Here is a 13,455-nt window from a genome sequence, read left to right as displayed (position 1 = left end):
TGAAAAATACTGAAACTGCACAAGATGTGAAAAGTAATTTAAAAGTCACAAACATTCAAATTAATCTGAGTTTTATTAAGTTTTATCAGATTTTTGTTTGCTTTCGAAGTGCAAAATCAGAACTGGAGTTTCGGAGCCCATGTACTCTGAATGACTACAGGGTGTCTGAAAAAGTCTGGAAGCTTTCCTTATACAAAAATTACATATCAAATGTAGATCTAGCAATTATTATTTCATAATAAAATTGGTATATATTACAGACATGAAAAGGTGAAGATTACACGGTGGAAAGTCTTTTAGGCAAAACACGTATGATAGTAGTTTTTTTTTCATGTCTCCACCAATGGTATCATGTGTGACTTTCTAAATTTTACGTAAACCCTTCTGGTACTGCTGTTCAATGATATTTATTGACAACTTTAATGCCAGTGCAGCTTTTCAAATAAAAATGTAGTGACTCAACATTGGCTACTAACAAAAACTCTCAATTCATATCAATATACTTACTCAAATAAACATAATAGATTAAATTCCTATTCTCCAAATCCTAGATTTGATGTTTCAGTGTTATCTTTCCTTCCAGACAGACACTAGAAATAAATAGTATTCTAAGTGAATGTGTATGTGGGAGAAGGGAAAATTGTCAAATTTGTCTAATTTCTGTACTAAAATTAGGTAACATAGAAACCTGAAGTATTTTCTTATGAGCTCTTTTACTGAACAAGAGGAAAAATTACAAGAGACATCTACTCCTAATCTGATAGTTCAAAATATAAACATCATCAAATTCCATCCAACTGTATTAGTGTGGTTAAAACCACACTAGGGAAAAAAGTGTAAAAATTGTATTTTTGTTTTCCCCTATTTCCTCAAAGAGTTCCACAGACAGTTTACCTCAGACATTGGAGTCCCCCAGAAGTCATTCTGAAACAGATTTTTTAATGGAGTAGAAGGGTGCAAATCTTTGTTGTCCAAGATTGCTGAAACATCATCAAAAACAAAGCCACAAAAGAGACTGTTCCAGTAGCAGGCTGCCACCACACCAACTATTAGAGCCACTTCCTTCAGGCTTATTTCAGCCATCTTCTCTAAGAGCTTTCATGGACAAAAGCTGCAATATACAGACAGATAAATGGGTAATTTCACTGAATAAACACTATACTTGATAAATAAAATCAAATTAATACTTTCAGTATTTTATAAGTTAACGATGTTATGTACATAACAGATTTTTTTTTCAGAAGTCTTATTCATTTTACATAATTCAGTGTTTAAAATAAATATTTTCATTAAAGAGTCCCACCACCTAAAAAGCCCTCACACAAACTAGATATTTGTATTTCATATTGATACTGCTACATTTCACGTTCTACTAATAAGACCTAAAACTGGAGATGACTTGGGATGTAATTTGTAGCAAGAACCTGTGCAACTGAAGTGAATGTTGCAAACTGGAGAACTGAAAATTAGGCACTCTAGAACCCTGAGTAAATTAACATGCTGATGGTTTACATTATCAGAAGGGCAGACAATGGGTTAATGATTTTTAGTTTAAAAGTTGTTTCTAATAAAACGTTTCAAATGCAATTAAAATAACATACTGCAAACATTCTGAAGGACAGGAAACCTATAGAGAGTAATAAATAAACGCATTCAAGAACTGGTACAGAGTAACAGTAATAATAACGAAAGTTAAACTTACCATTGAAGATCTCAGTTAGCTTTTTTGCATATTCTGTAGGAGCTCATGAAAAAGTCATTTTTTCCTCAACTGTGCCAACTTCTCTGATTTCAACGAATGTTCATGATGTTCTATCTTAAAGAAATAGCATGTAAAAAAGACATTAGAAATGAATTTCATGTTATCTCATCTTGCATAAACTTCCTAATCCCTTGAAATTATTAAATAGCAATATTATGACTATTTCATATATAATACATAGATGGCCAAGTCAAAAGTTGAAAGTGTTATTTATTGGGTTGTTTGAAAACAATAGTCTTGGGCATAGCAACCACAAAATGACAGATCTCTATTCTTGGTAAAGACAGAAGAGGGGGGGGTCAGCAAAATTGCTATCTTGGACTTCCAGAGGACAGACATTGGGTGGGAGAGTCCCTTAGGAGACAGTCCTGTAGGGCAAAGGGCTCCAGGAAGGTTGGACATTTCTCAAGAAGGTTGGACATTCCTCAAGAAGGAAATCTTAAGGTGCAGGAGCAGGCCATCCCTGTGTCAAGACAGCATGAAAGAAGACTGCCTGGCCGAACAGCGAGCTCTTGCTGAGATTCCAGGAAAAGAAAAAAAAAAAAAAAGAGTTTACCATCTTTGGAAGAAGGAGTAGACAACTCGAGAAGAATACAAGGATGTTGCTAGGATATGCAGAGGGAAAATTGGAACAGCAAGAGCCCAGCTAGAACTTAATCTTGCCACCATTGTAATAGGTAAGCAAAAGTGTTGTTACATTAAGGAGGGCCAAGGAGAATCTCCACCCTTTACTGGCTGCAGTAGGGAACACTGCCAAAAAAGAAGAAGAAAAGGTGAGGTACTCTATGCCTTCTTTGTTTATGACTTTAATAGTAAGAATAGTTATCCTCAGGGCACTCAGCTCTCTGAGCTGGAAGACAGAGATGGGGAGCAGAATAAAATCTCCATAATTTAGGAGGAAACTGTTAGTGATTGCTACTCCACTCAGAGAGTCACAAGTCCACAAGGGCAGATGAGATCCACTTGAGGGTACTGAGGAGGCTGGCAAAAGTGACTGCTAAGCCACTTTATGTCATCCATCAGCAGTTCTGGTGAAACAGGGAGATTTGCCAATGTGATGCCCATTCACATTGCCCATAAGGGTTGGAAGGAGAGGATCTGGGCAACTACAGGCTTGACTGCTTGACCACGGTGTCAGAGAAGGCTCTGGAACAGATCATCTTGAATGTGATCACACAGCACATGCAAAACAATCAGAGGATCACACCTACACAGTATGGGTTCATGAAAGGTAGGTCCTGCTCGATCAACCTGATCTCCCTCTATGATTGAGTGACCTGCCTGGTGGATGAGAGAAAGGCTGTGGATGTAGTCTATCCAGACTTCAGCAAAAGCAAATACCTCTGCCATGGTATTCTTCTGATGAAACCTGTAGCTCATGTCAGGTGTACTCTTCACTGGATAAAAAACTGGCTGGATGGAGGGCCCAGAGAGTAATTGTGAATGGTAGTATACATATAGGCCTACATTTCTGAAATATGATGTTTCAAAAATTAAGGGACAAAGTAATACTGCCATGCAGAACCAACATTAAGAATTATTTAAATTCAACATTTAAGAAAATGCATCTCTAGGTAAGCTGTTTTTAGTGATCTGAAACTTCCTTGTTTATTAGCAATATAAGTTTACTGTCTGGTTGAAGCAGCAAGCCTTTGTAGATACTGCTTTGAGTCTCAAAGAGTCGAACAGGTAATTCTTAAACATTCTTACTTCAGAAACATATAATGCTACTCAACTGGGAAGAAAATGAGATAGATTCTTAAGCAATCTCTGTCCAAAGGAATGAGTTCATCCAGCCGACTGTGAGCTCAACTACTTTTTGAAGGTTTTTACTTTTCTGTACACAGAATATATGTTAACACAAATATTTTACTCATGCCTTAATCTTAGACAATTCTGGTGCTTTTAAAATCCTTCATTTTTGTTCTGAACTTGTTATTTCTTCCAGCCAGAACTCACTCTAATTTTACACCACTACTGATCACACTGTTCCTGACTGCTACATTGACCTGCATGCAAACTATACAGAAAATAATGCTGTTTTCATCTGGATGGAAGAGAACTCTTAGGCATAGAGAGCTTAAGATTTTAGCTGCATCCCAAGCCTGGCTCAAGTGGCTTTCCGATCATCAGAAAGATAAGTCTACAAAAATTTTTAAATCAGAATTTTATTTGTCACTTGCCCTTCCCTATTCCTGCACGTTTCAAATGTCACTAATGCAACTATGTGCTGGCATTTGTTCCTTCTAAGCAACTATTCGACCCACAGACACTCCCAGATAATTCTTAACTTACTAAATTCACTGTAAGAAGTGAACACAACAAAATACATTTTAGCAACAAGTCACGCAAAGCAGCGCTTGAGCTGCTGCTAGCCTGGTAGCCTTAAACTTTTGCAGCGCGCAGAAGCACAGAAGCACCCTTGGCAGTCAAGAGCACATAACAAATCTGGAAGAACCCCCCATTTTCCAGCTTATAGGGAAGGTGAGAGAAAAATGGAAAAAGAAAGGTGATGAAAAAATGCACAAAAAATGCAGCGCATACTTAACTGCACTCTGACATTCTAGGGTCTTATTTTCTTGGGATCTGTACTAGAAAACAATTAAACCAAGGAAATTACTTTTTACATCTGGTCTGACTATAAGGTAGTGTAACATACTTGTTGAATTAAAGTGTAACTATGGAAAAGATGTTTTTGTGCTTCTCTAGTTAAGCATGACAAGGAAAGAAAGACTCCACATCAGAAAGGCTACTTTTTTCTACTCTACAACTGGGCCCATCACCATACTGTGAATACGCAATGAGTTGAAAATGCAAGACTAAAACTGAGGGAGGCTTAGGAGAGTTCAACTGTACTTGTAAGTCAGACAAAAGCACATCTGCCATTAATCTCAGAAGAAAATAGTAATTACTATCTGGCAGCCAACACTCTCCATACCAATTAATCTGTTGTTACATTAGAAAGTAAGAAGCCATATAAGGAGTACACACGACAAAGAAACTCATGGATAGCAGATGTGCATGAGGTTGCTGAAGTCTTGATATGACTGGGCTGCTCAAGTGAGTCATGGTGAGTAGATACATTCCCTTTCTCACTCAACAGGCATGTTGAAATTTGGAAGCAACCCAAGTATGGTCTTGCAAGTGTTAGTATTCTACCATTTTCAGTGATGGATGTATTGATAAATATCTGTAAAACATGCTGCTCAGCAACTAGTTTGTTAAGAAAGGCTTGCTGTGAGGGAGAATACCCTGGTTTCAGTTGGGATAGAGTTAATGTGTAGCTGGTGTGGTGCTGTGCTTTGGATTCAGGATGAGAATAACATTGAGAACACTAGTGTACTGACATTTCAGTCATTGTTGAGCAGTGCTTACACTAAGTCAAAGACGTTTCAGCTTACTAAGCTGCCCTGCCAGCCGAGAGCAGATGGGGAGAGTTGAGGGGGGGCACAAGGAGCTGGAAGGGAAAAGAAATAGGACAACTGGCCCTAACTGGCAAAAGGGATGTCCCATACCATATCCTGCCGTGTTAAAAAATAAAACCAGGGAAGCTGGCTCGGGGGGAGCTGCTGCTGCTTGAAACTAGCTGGGCATCAGTCAGCTGACATGTCCAACCTTTTGGCTTGCCTGGGACACATTGAGCAAACAGAAATTATCTTGGGCAGCATCACAAAGGTTGCTCCAAAAGTAATGCCTCCTGTTCATTTCCTTGTGTTCTTTATATCTGTTATAGTTTACAACAACACTACTCGATAAAGATCTCATTTAGCAAACACTATTTTGCAACACAGTCACCACCATTAACTATTCATTTTTCCCTGCTACAAACAAGAGCCAGTATGCTGCACTCAAAAATCTGCACCAATGGAGGAGACCCACTGCTGCTGCAGTGACATCAACAAGTATTTGAAATATTTTTTCTCTTTCTTGAAATGTGACTCATATTTCAACAAGCAAATTTGATTTATTCATTAAGTAACAGTATAAAGTATATTTACTTTTCTTATGTACTCCTTTACTACCTTAATGAGTTTCTAGAAGACAACAGAGTGGCTAAGGTTTACTATTCACATCCACACAAAGGCAGACAATAAATTATATTCAGAAAAAAATCAAAATTACAATCAAATAAAAATAATTAATTCTCCATTTCTTCTTGATTCACACCTACTTTCTAACTTTTACTACTATTATAATGTACATAGGTTGCTCCAAAAGTAATACCTCCTATTTGTTTCCATGGAAACTACAACAGCTACAAAGAGCACATAACAGTATATGATAGAGCAAATTCTAGCTACAAAACACTATTTTTCGACGTAGTCACCATCACTAGCTATGGATTTTCATCAGCGATGAACAAGAATCTGCATGTCACTCTTGTAAAAAGCTGGATGAATGTTTGACATGTGGCTTGCCCCTCACATCACTGTCGCCACCGCTGAAATGCACCATCCACAACCTCACTGTACTCACATCCACTGCTTCGTCTCTATAAATGTCCAGCAAATGTCAATGAATGCCAGTGGGTGCCATTTTTTCTGCACAGAGCAAATCAATGGCACTTTTACTTCTTACACACTTTCACATCAGACACCATTTTGTCAGTGCCCCTCTGCTGCCAGCCATTATATGGCAAGAAAATGTAATGGAATATTGGTGTGATTATTCCATACTACCAACATCCACCTCTGATACTGTACTTTAAAATTAAACTTAATCTTCAACATTTTTTATTGAAACAGAAAAAAGACAGCAACAAAAATACAGAACTAGTGAAATATTTGACTTTGTTTTTGTGAAACTAGCATATCAGGCTGGTTTGATGGCAGTGGCTGCAATTCTCAGTGAGTTCATCAGAGATTTTTCATGACATTTTGTTGTTCCTGTATTTCATCCTTGAAAACAGTTATTCACTATTTGGTATGTACGACCAAAAACTGATTACATGAATAAGGCACAACTGTGAAGTAAAGAATGTTTTTCTCTGGTAAGATGGGGCCCATAAAAGTAAAGAGTACGGTCAGATTTTTCAGTTGAACATCTGACTGCAACTCTCAGCGCTCCATTTTAACAAAATGGAAAGCAAGGCATCATGTTCACAGGACTCTGTTTAGTCAGTGAATCAAAATGCACACAATTATCTGCTATAACTTGAGTTAGCACCACACTTGCCTCCCTGTGCCCTGGTTTCAGCTCAGGCAGTGTTAATAGCACACTGATGTTTAGCTGTTGCCAAACAACGGGTGTGCTTCCAGGGCTGGGCCAGGCCACAGTGCTAGCTGTGCCATGGGTTGGATGTGTCTGGGTCAGCAGATGGTGACTGACTGCATCATGCATCACCACTTTTGTATATTCTTTTATCATTATTACTATTTTTTCCTTCCTTTTTCATCCTATAGTCTTTGTATCAGCTCAGATTCCCCTTTATGGGATGAGCTGTGAGAGGAGTGAGCAAAAGGCTGTGTGGTGCTTTCTTTACTATGAGTGGTGAGGTGCTGGAACAGGCTGCACAGAGAGATTGTGGATGCCTCATCCTTGGAGGTGTTCATGGCCAGGCTGGATGGGGCACCGGGCAGCCTGGTCTAGTATTAAATGGGGAGGTTGGTGGCCCTGCATGTGGCAGGGGGCTTGGAGATTTCTGATGCTTGAAGTCCCTTCCAACCTGAGCCATTCTGTGACTCAGTGATTCTGTGCTGAGCTGCCTGTCAGGTTAAACCATAACAGAAAAACCACACTATTGACTGATCCAATGTATGTAAACAGACTGACTGTCCCTTCAGGGGCTGTTTTTAACCTCACCCACCTGATACTTCCACAGCTGTACATCTGATACCCAAATCAGCCCTTGGGCTGTACTACTATTAATTCAGGATCTAAGAACAGCCACACAGTCCCCACTTGACTGGACGAAATGAGGACTGACAAGTGCCTCATTTCAAAGATTTCTGCTGAATGTTTTAATTTGCAGCAATATCCAAACATGTCAGGAAAAATATACAGATGCAAACAATAAGCAGCAAGTTATACTTTATGATTGTGAGAGCTAATTATGGAAAAATAGAATGCCAAAGCTGTGCACAATACCTGCTTATTAGTCTAATTTTCTCAAGCTGTATGGCATAGAAAAATGTGTCTTCTACTCTGCTACTTTCATGCACATACAGAGATGTGAAGCGAAAAGGACAAACAAGAACCAGAGCTCTCTGGCAGGCTTGGCTTATAAGGCATGCTACATTCCTCCACTTTGCTGAGAATCCTCTACAAGTTTATTCAATCTTTTTCAAGAATTACAAACAATAGTAGGATATTACACAAAAGCCAAAACACTTTTAGAGAAGTAGGAGAACAAGAAAATGTTTCTCCCCAGTCACTACAAAATCCATGACACTACAGACAGATGAGGATAGCACACTGCAAATATCGATGCTTTATACAATGCACACGACAACCAAACTGAGATGCTTTGTGTCCTCACTTTGGAAATTTGGAAGTGAAGAAACTACCTTCTCAGCCTATGAAACTAAGATATATTTAGGCAAGAGTGCCGCTGCAGTCCCTAGATATGCAGCAGCTGTTTACCGCTCCACCATTATCTATCAGCTAAGTAACATTTTATTTGACACGTTACATCAACAGTAATTTCAGAAGCCAATATATTTATGTTTATCATATAAATCCTATGCCTAATTTTAAGAACTTAAACATACATTTAAACTTTTACTTCTATCGGGTAATGGTATTTACTTGTTTTATCCCCTGAAGGGCATTCATAACTATGCCTTCTTTCATTATGTCTAATAAAAAGAAACACTAAGTTTCTTTTTTTTTTCTGTTGGAAGGAACAGAAAGATAGAAAATTTTAAAGCCGTGGTACTTCTATATATGAAAAAGCCCATACAATCCACCTAACCCTCCTCACCATTTCCTATGAAATTGCCAGGAATAAGTACATTCATTAAAATTCATCTCAAACAGCTGTCACAACTGCAAAGTTACTATCTTTTCCAATTTTTGTGTGAGAGCTCTTAATGTTCCTGAAAATACTCAGCATCATGTACATACTATTGTTATTTGCAGCTTTTGATAGTATATTACAAGCCAGCTCAAGCTGTCAGAACATTAAGAAAAACAAAAACAACCAGCCAAAAAAAAATAAATTTACTGTCCATAAGAGAACACTGCAAATATATTCTGAAGACCCAATTTTATTATTCACATATTCAAATGTTTTCATTCATGCTGTATTAAATGCTCATGGATACAAAATAACACCTGGGACTTCTCAGTCACATCAAAACATCAGCATTTTCAACCATCATCAAAAAACACAGGTTTCCCTCTCTACCTTTTGGAGATCTAAAAGCTGCAAAGAGATAGATACAGGTAGGCAAGGTGCTGAGTGCAACTTAGTAACACTAGAGAAATGAACACTGGTAATAACTGAGGCCTCAAATTATTTAAAACACACACAGACAAATGACTTAAATTCTCAGAAGTGTAAGAAAACAAAGAACTGTTAAAACTGCTGCTTTTTATTATTATTATTATTCATTCTTACAGGTGAGCAACAAATTAATGCAAGACTTGGTGGCTAAATTGATGAACACCACCAACAGACATAACAGACTTCTAAAGTAAGTAATTTTGCTGCTTGAAAATTTAATTTAGTATCTGAGGTTCCAATACTGCCCTCACTTGTCTTGCCTACTTACTTTCACTTTCTGTATTTTTATTTGACTAAATCTAATATTTTTTCTAACTTGATATCCGTGTTTAATAATGGAAAGATATCACCATTTCCTTTCCACTGTTTCCCTCCAACACAACCTTTATCTTACCTTAACAATGTCCCTCCAAAGTAGAACTCCAGTTTTAACCAACTTAGACAGTTGAGGTGTTCATGACTGGGCTTGAATCACGTATGGGAGAAGACAAACAGTATGAGGAACTCAGGACAAATTCAAAACACACCCGCAGTCCCTTTCCTCTTGTTAAAGCCCAGAGCAGAACAAATACAAGAGATATTTCAATGTAGTAACCTCCTGCAAACAGTACAACATTAAGAGGAATAGGTCTAATCTGAAGTACTTTTCATTCCCTACGAAGAAAACTGCCCCCAGCCTTCTCTCAGCAAAGCTATGAAGTATCAACTAGATGAGGAGATGAGAAATGACAGTTCTGACACTTGCTCAATGCCAGAGGAAAGATTTCTCAGAGGGCAGAATGAGGAGTTTGGTTGCCAACAATTAGTTAAATCAACAATTGGACATTTTAGGTTATTCTGATACAAATGAAGATCACAGTATAAAACAATTTAAACATGGATAAGAGATATTGGCTTAGCTCGTGGTTTATTTTCAGTTTGTTTCAACAGTCAGATGAAATACAAATACCTGAAATACATAGGTAGAATAATATATAACTTAAAATAACAGGAACAAAGACTCCAGTAAGACTTACTTTTCCTTTCCCTCCTTCCGCCCCCCTTTTTTCTGGGGAGGGGCAGCTACCAAACTATTCATTCAAACAATTAACAAAATAATATGCTTCATATTTACGCTAAAAAATATTACTTGTTTTTCATAGGATAATGATGCGAAAATAGCATCTCTAAAATAATGCTCAAAATGGTCCATAGCCTGTGTTCCAGAAATATAAACAGTAGAAACTGCACATTCATTAACTCCAAAGAACAGATGAACAAAAGCTACATGGGCAGCATACGCTGAAAAGACTCTGCTATGCATGTTCTTATTTAGTATGCTTGGTCTGTGTATGATAACTTCTATTTGTTTTTGTTTTGGAATGACATTCCATTTGAATTTCCATAATGCAGTTTCTGTACAAGGCTTTTGAAATAGCATACTGATATCAGAAACGTGGCTTAATATGGATGCTTGCCTCTTCCATCAGGATAGGTCAAGCTGTGTAATAAGGAGCTAAAATATTTTCTGGCTCCAGAACAGTAAGAGTGTGTTCTCATCCAAAGGGAAATTGCTTATATAAACTTCATCACACGTTTACATGTTGTGGCAGAACAAAAGAAATATTACTTCACTTGTTCCAAGACATTCTGTATTTTAAACATTGTCATTTTTTGTATGACTAATATTTTATCTTTTTCCCCACTCATTTCATTTTCAGTTTTCATAGTTTTCATGTCTACTTCAAAGTCTGCTTTAGTCCCACATCAATCTTCTCCATGAGCTGCACAAAAAAATTACAAATCCAGATGTGGTTAAAACATACATAATGATTGATTTTGTAACAGAAGACTATAAAATAACTTCCAAAAAGTCAAGTACATTACCAGATTGCTAACATGAAGAGAATTAAAAACTAAAAAACAAACAAATATATATTGTTATGTGTTCCTATTTAGAAGTATCTAATGAGAGAATTATAGAATGGTTTGGTTTAGAAGGGTCCTTAAAAACCATCCATTTCTAGCTTCCCTGTTGGCAGGGACACCTCCTGCTGGACTGTTGCTCAGAGCCCAGTCCAGTCTGGCTTCAAATACCTCCAAGGAGAAGGTGATCTGTTCCAGTGCCTCACCACCTTCATGGTAAGGAATTATTTCATTAAATTTAAATTAACCTTCTTTTAGTTCAGAGACATTATTCCTTGTTCTATCACTACACCACTACACTCCTAGACAAAGATTTTATTTCTAGCTTTCCCACTGGCCTCCTTTACACATCAGAAGACCCCTGTAAGGTTTCCCCGGAATCTTCTTTTCTCTAAGCTGAACAATCCCATCTCTCTCTGTCTCTCTTTGTAGGAGAGGTGCTCCAGTCCTCTGATCATCCTTGTGGCCTCCTCTGGAATCATCATAACAGCTCCATGTCCTTCTTGCGCCAGGAGCTCCAGGCCTGGACATAGTATTCCAAGTGAGGCCTCAGAAGGGGACAATCACCACCCTCACCCTGCTGGCCATCCCTCTTTTGATGTAGCTCAGGAAATAGTAGGCTTTTTGGGCTGCAAGCGCACATTGCTAGCTCACAGCAAGTTTTTCATCAACAAATACTCCAAAACCCTTCTCCTCATGGATGCTCTCAATTTATTCTGGCCCAGCCTGTAATTTTGCTTGGGATTGCCGCAACAGAGGTGAAGGGCCTTGCTTTGACTTCGCAAAACTTCATAAACATTATCAATGGATACTTTACTCTCTAAATGACACAGGGATAAAGATCTGTTTCCCAGAACCTCATCATACAGCAAGACAGCTTTATACTCTGTATATCACCTGCCCCACCTATAAAGTAACTCTTGCCAAGAATTTTTTTTCTTGTTGTTTTTCCTTTTATTTTTACACTCAATCATGAATAACTTTATTTTTAGCAACAGTTTCCATCTTAGAAATATAATCCAGCCTCTCCTTCCCTTTCCTAACCACAAAGGGTATTCTCTTACCCAACAGAGAGCTGTAACTGACCAGCCCCAAGCTGAGAGATAAAGTCTTTACCTTCAATCAAGAGTTAAGACTTACGACATGGCTGCAACGAGTTACGTAACTACCAAGCGTGCCAAACATCTTGCGTCTTGTCAGCCCTCATTAAATATCTACACCGATAAAGAGATAGCAAACATGAATAAAGCAGCAAGGAAAAAAGAAAAAAGGTAAATGCAAAAGCTTATCGCCTTTGTCATTTGGTTAAAAAAGTGTAAAAGAAAGCAATTGCAGCTCTTAACACAGCCAGTGAATGAATATGTAGGATATAACACACTTCAAGTAGGAGCCGGTTTTTTTCCAACTTGACAAGATATGTTCATGCCTACTTAGGCGAAGCTCCCAAACTTTCTGGGCTACCCATACTCAGATTCTTCGCTTGCCAGCAGCGCCCGATGGATGCGGGCAGTTCACAGATACGATCCCCTCCCGTGCCGCCCTGCAAACCGTCCCTTGGGGCCGAGTACCGATACTTACACACCGAGGACGTGCAGGTAAACGCATACACGTGCCGGCGGTACCGCAGGCGCAGCCAGGCGGACTCCTGGGAAGAAGCGCGCAGCCCGCAGCGCGGGGGCACGGGGCCGGCTTGGGGCAGCGGGGGGCGACGGAGGGTGAGGAAGGAAGGGGGCTGTGAGGAAGGGAGCGGGCCGAGCCGGGCATGGAACCGCGGCCAGTACCGAGGCCGCACCTCAGCAACAGAAACAACTCATTCCCGCTAAACACGGCCGCGGTAGCGGCTCCACCGAGCCCGGCCCCCAGATTCCGTCAGCAGAGTACCGGCCTACGACTCACCAGCACCGCCGCCCACCCTACCTGAGCCCGCCGCGGAAGCGCTCTCCTCGCTACCCAGGGCTCGCGCCGGCGCTCCCACCGCACTGCGCATGCGCAGACCGCCCCCTGAGTGCTACCGCCCCTCCTACTGGCGGAGGTTGTCGGGAGAACAGCTCCAGGCCACGGGCGCCAAGGCACGCCGGGAGCTGTGGTCCTGGAGGGCCGCACGGCATGCTGGGATTTGCAGTCCGCCGCCGGGGTGCGGGGCGGCGGCTCTAACCCGCTCCTGAGGTGAGCGGCCGTCATCTGCGCCGCTCCCTGCGCCGCTCCCTGCGCTGCCGGGTCCGTGCCCGTGAAAATCCGCTGTGCCCTGCGCGGTTCGTAGTACTGCGGAAGCGTCGGTTTTCTCCTCCCCTACGCCTACCCGGCTTCCTCAGAACGGAACCGGCGGGAGAGTTTGATGGCG

General features: G+C 40.0%; 2 protein-coding genes across 9 annotated transcripts in view; one reads left to right on the top strand and one right to left on the bottom strand.

The window, feature by feature from the left end:
* The window catches only part of TMTC3 (transmembrane O-mannosyltransferase targeting cadherins 3), a 37,896-nt gene extending 24,776 nt beyond the window's left edge, over positions 1-13,120 (bottom strand). The window contains exons 1-4 of one of the 5 annotated variants that reach the window (XM_010708885.2): positions 13,032-13,116; positions 12,231-12,328; positions 1,703-1,816; positions 895-1,111 (exon numbers count right to left, since the gene is read on the bottom strand). In XM_010708885.2, the coding sequence (XP_010707187.1) occupies positions 895-1,083 (189 nt within the window). In that variant the 5' untranslated portion in view covers positions 1,084-1,111; positions 1,703-1,816; positions 12,231-12,328; positions 13,032-13,116. Of the gene's footprint in view, positions 1-894; positions 1,112-1,702; positions 1,817-12,230; positions 12,329-12,692; positions 13,004-13,031 lie in introns of those variants that run through there. The other 4 variants (XM_019613645.1, XM_010708869.3, XM_010708890.2 and 1 more) reach the window with 4 other exon arrangements.
* A 65-nt stretch (positions 13,121-13,185) lies between these two features.
* Positions 13,186-13,455, top strand: part of CEP290 (centrosomal protein 290) — a 52,430-nt gene continuing 52,160 nt past the window's right edge. For 2 of the 4 annotated variants that reach the window (XM_019613637.2, XM_010708849.3), the window contains exon 1: positions 13,243-13,366. The gene's annotated coding sequence lies outside the window, so the exon portion shown is untranslated. Of the gene's footprint in view, positions 13,367-13,455 lie in introns of all 4 variants that reach the window. The other 2 variants (XM_019613634.2, XM_019613633.2) reach the window with 2 other exon arrangements.

This window comes from Meleagris gallopavo, chromosome 1 (assembly GCF_000146605.3).
Source record: "Meleagris gallopavo isolate NT-WF06-2002-E0010 breed Aviagen turkey brand Nicholas breeding stock chromosome 1, Turkey_5.1, whole genome shotgun sequence".
Taxonomy (NCBI): Eukaryota; Metazoa; Chordata; class Aves; order Galliformes; family Phasianidae; genus Meleagris; species Meleagris gallopavo.
The sequence above is the reverse complement of the archived record's forward strand: the minus strand, read 5'-3'. Positions and strand labels throughout refer to the sequence as shown.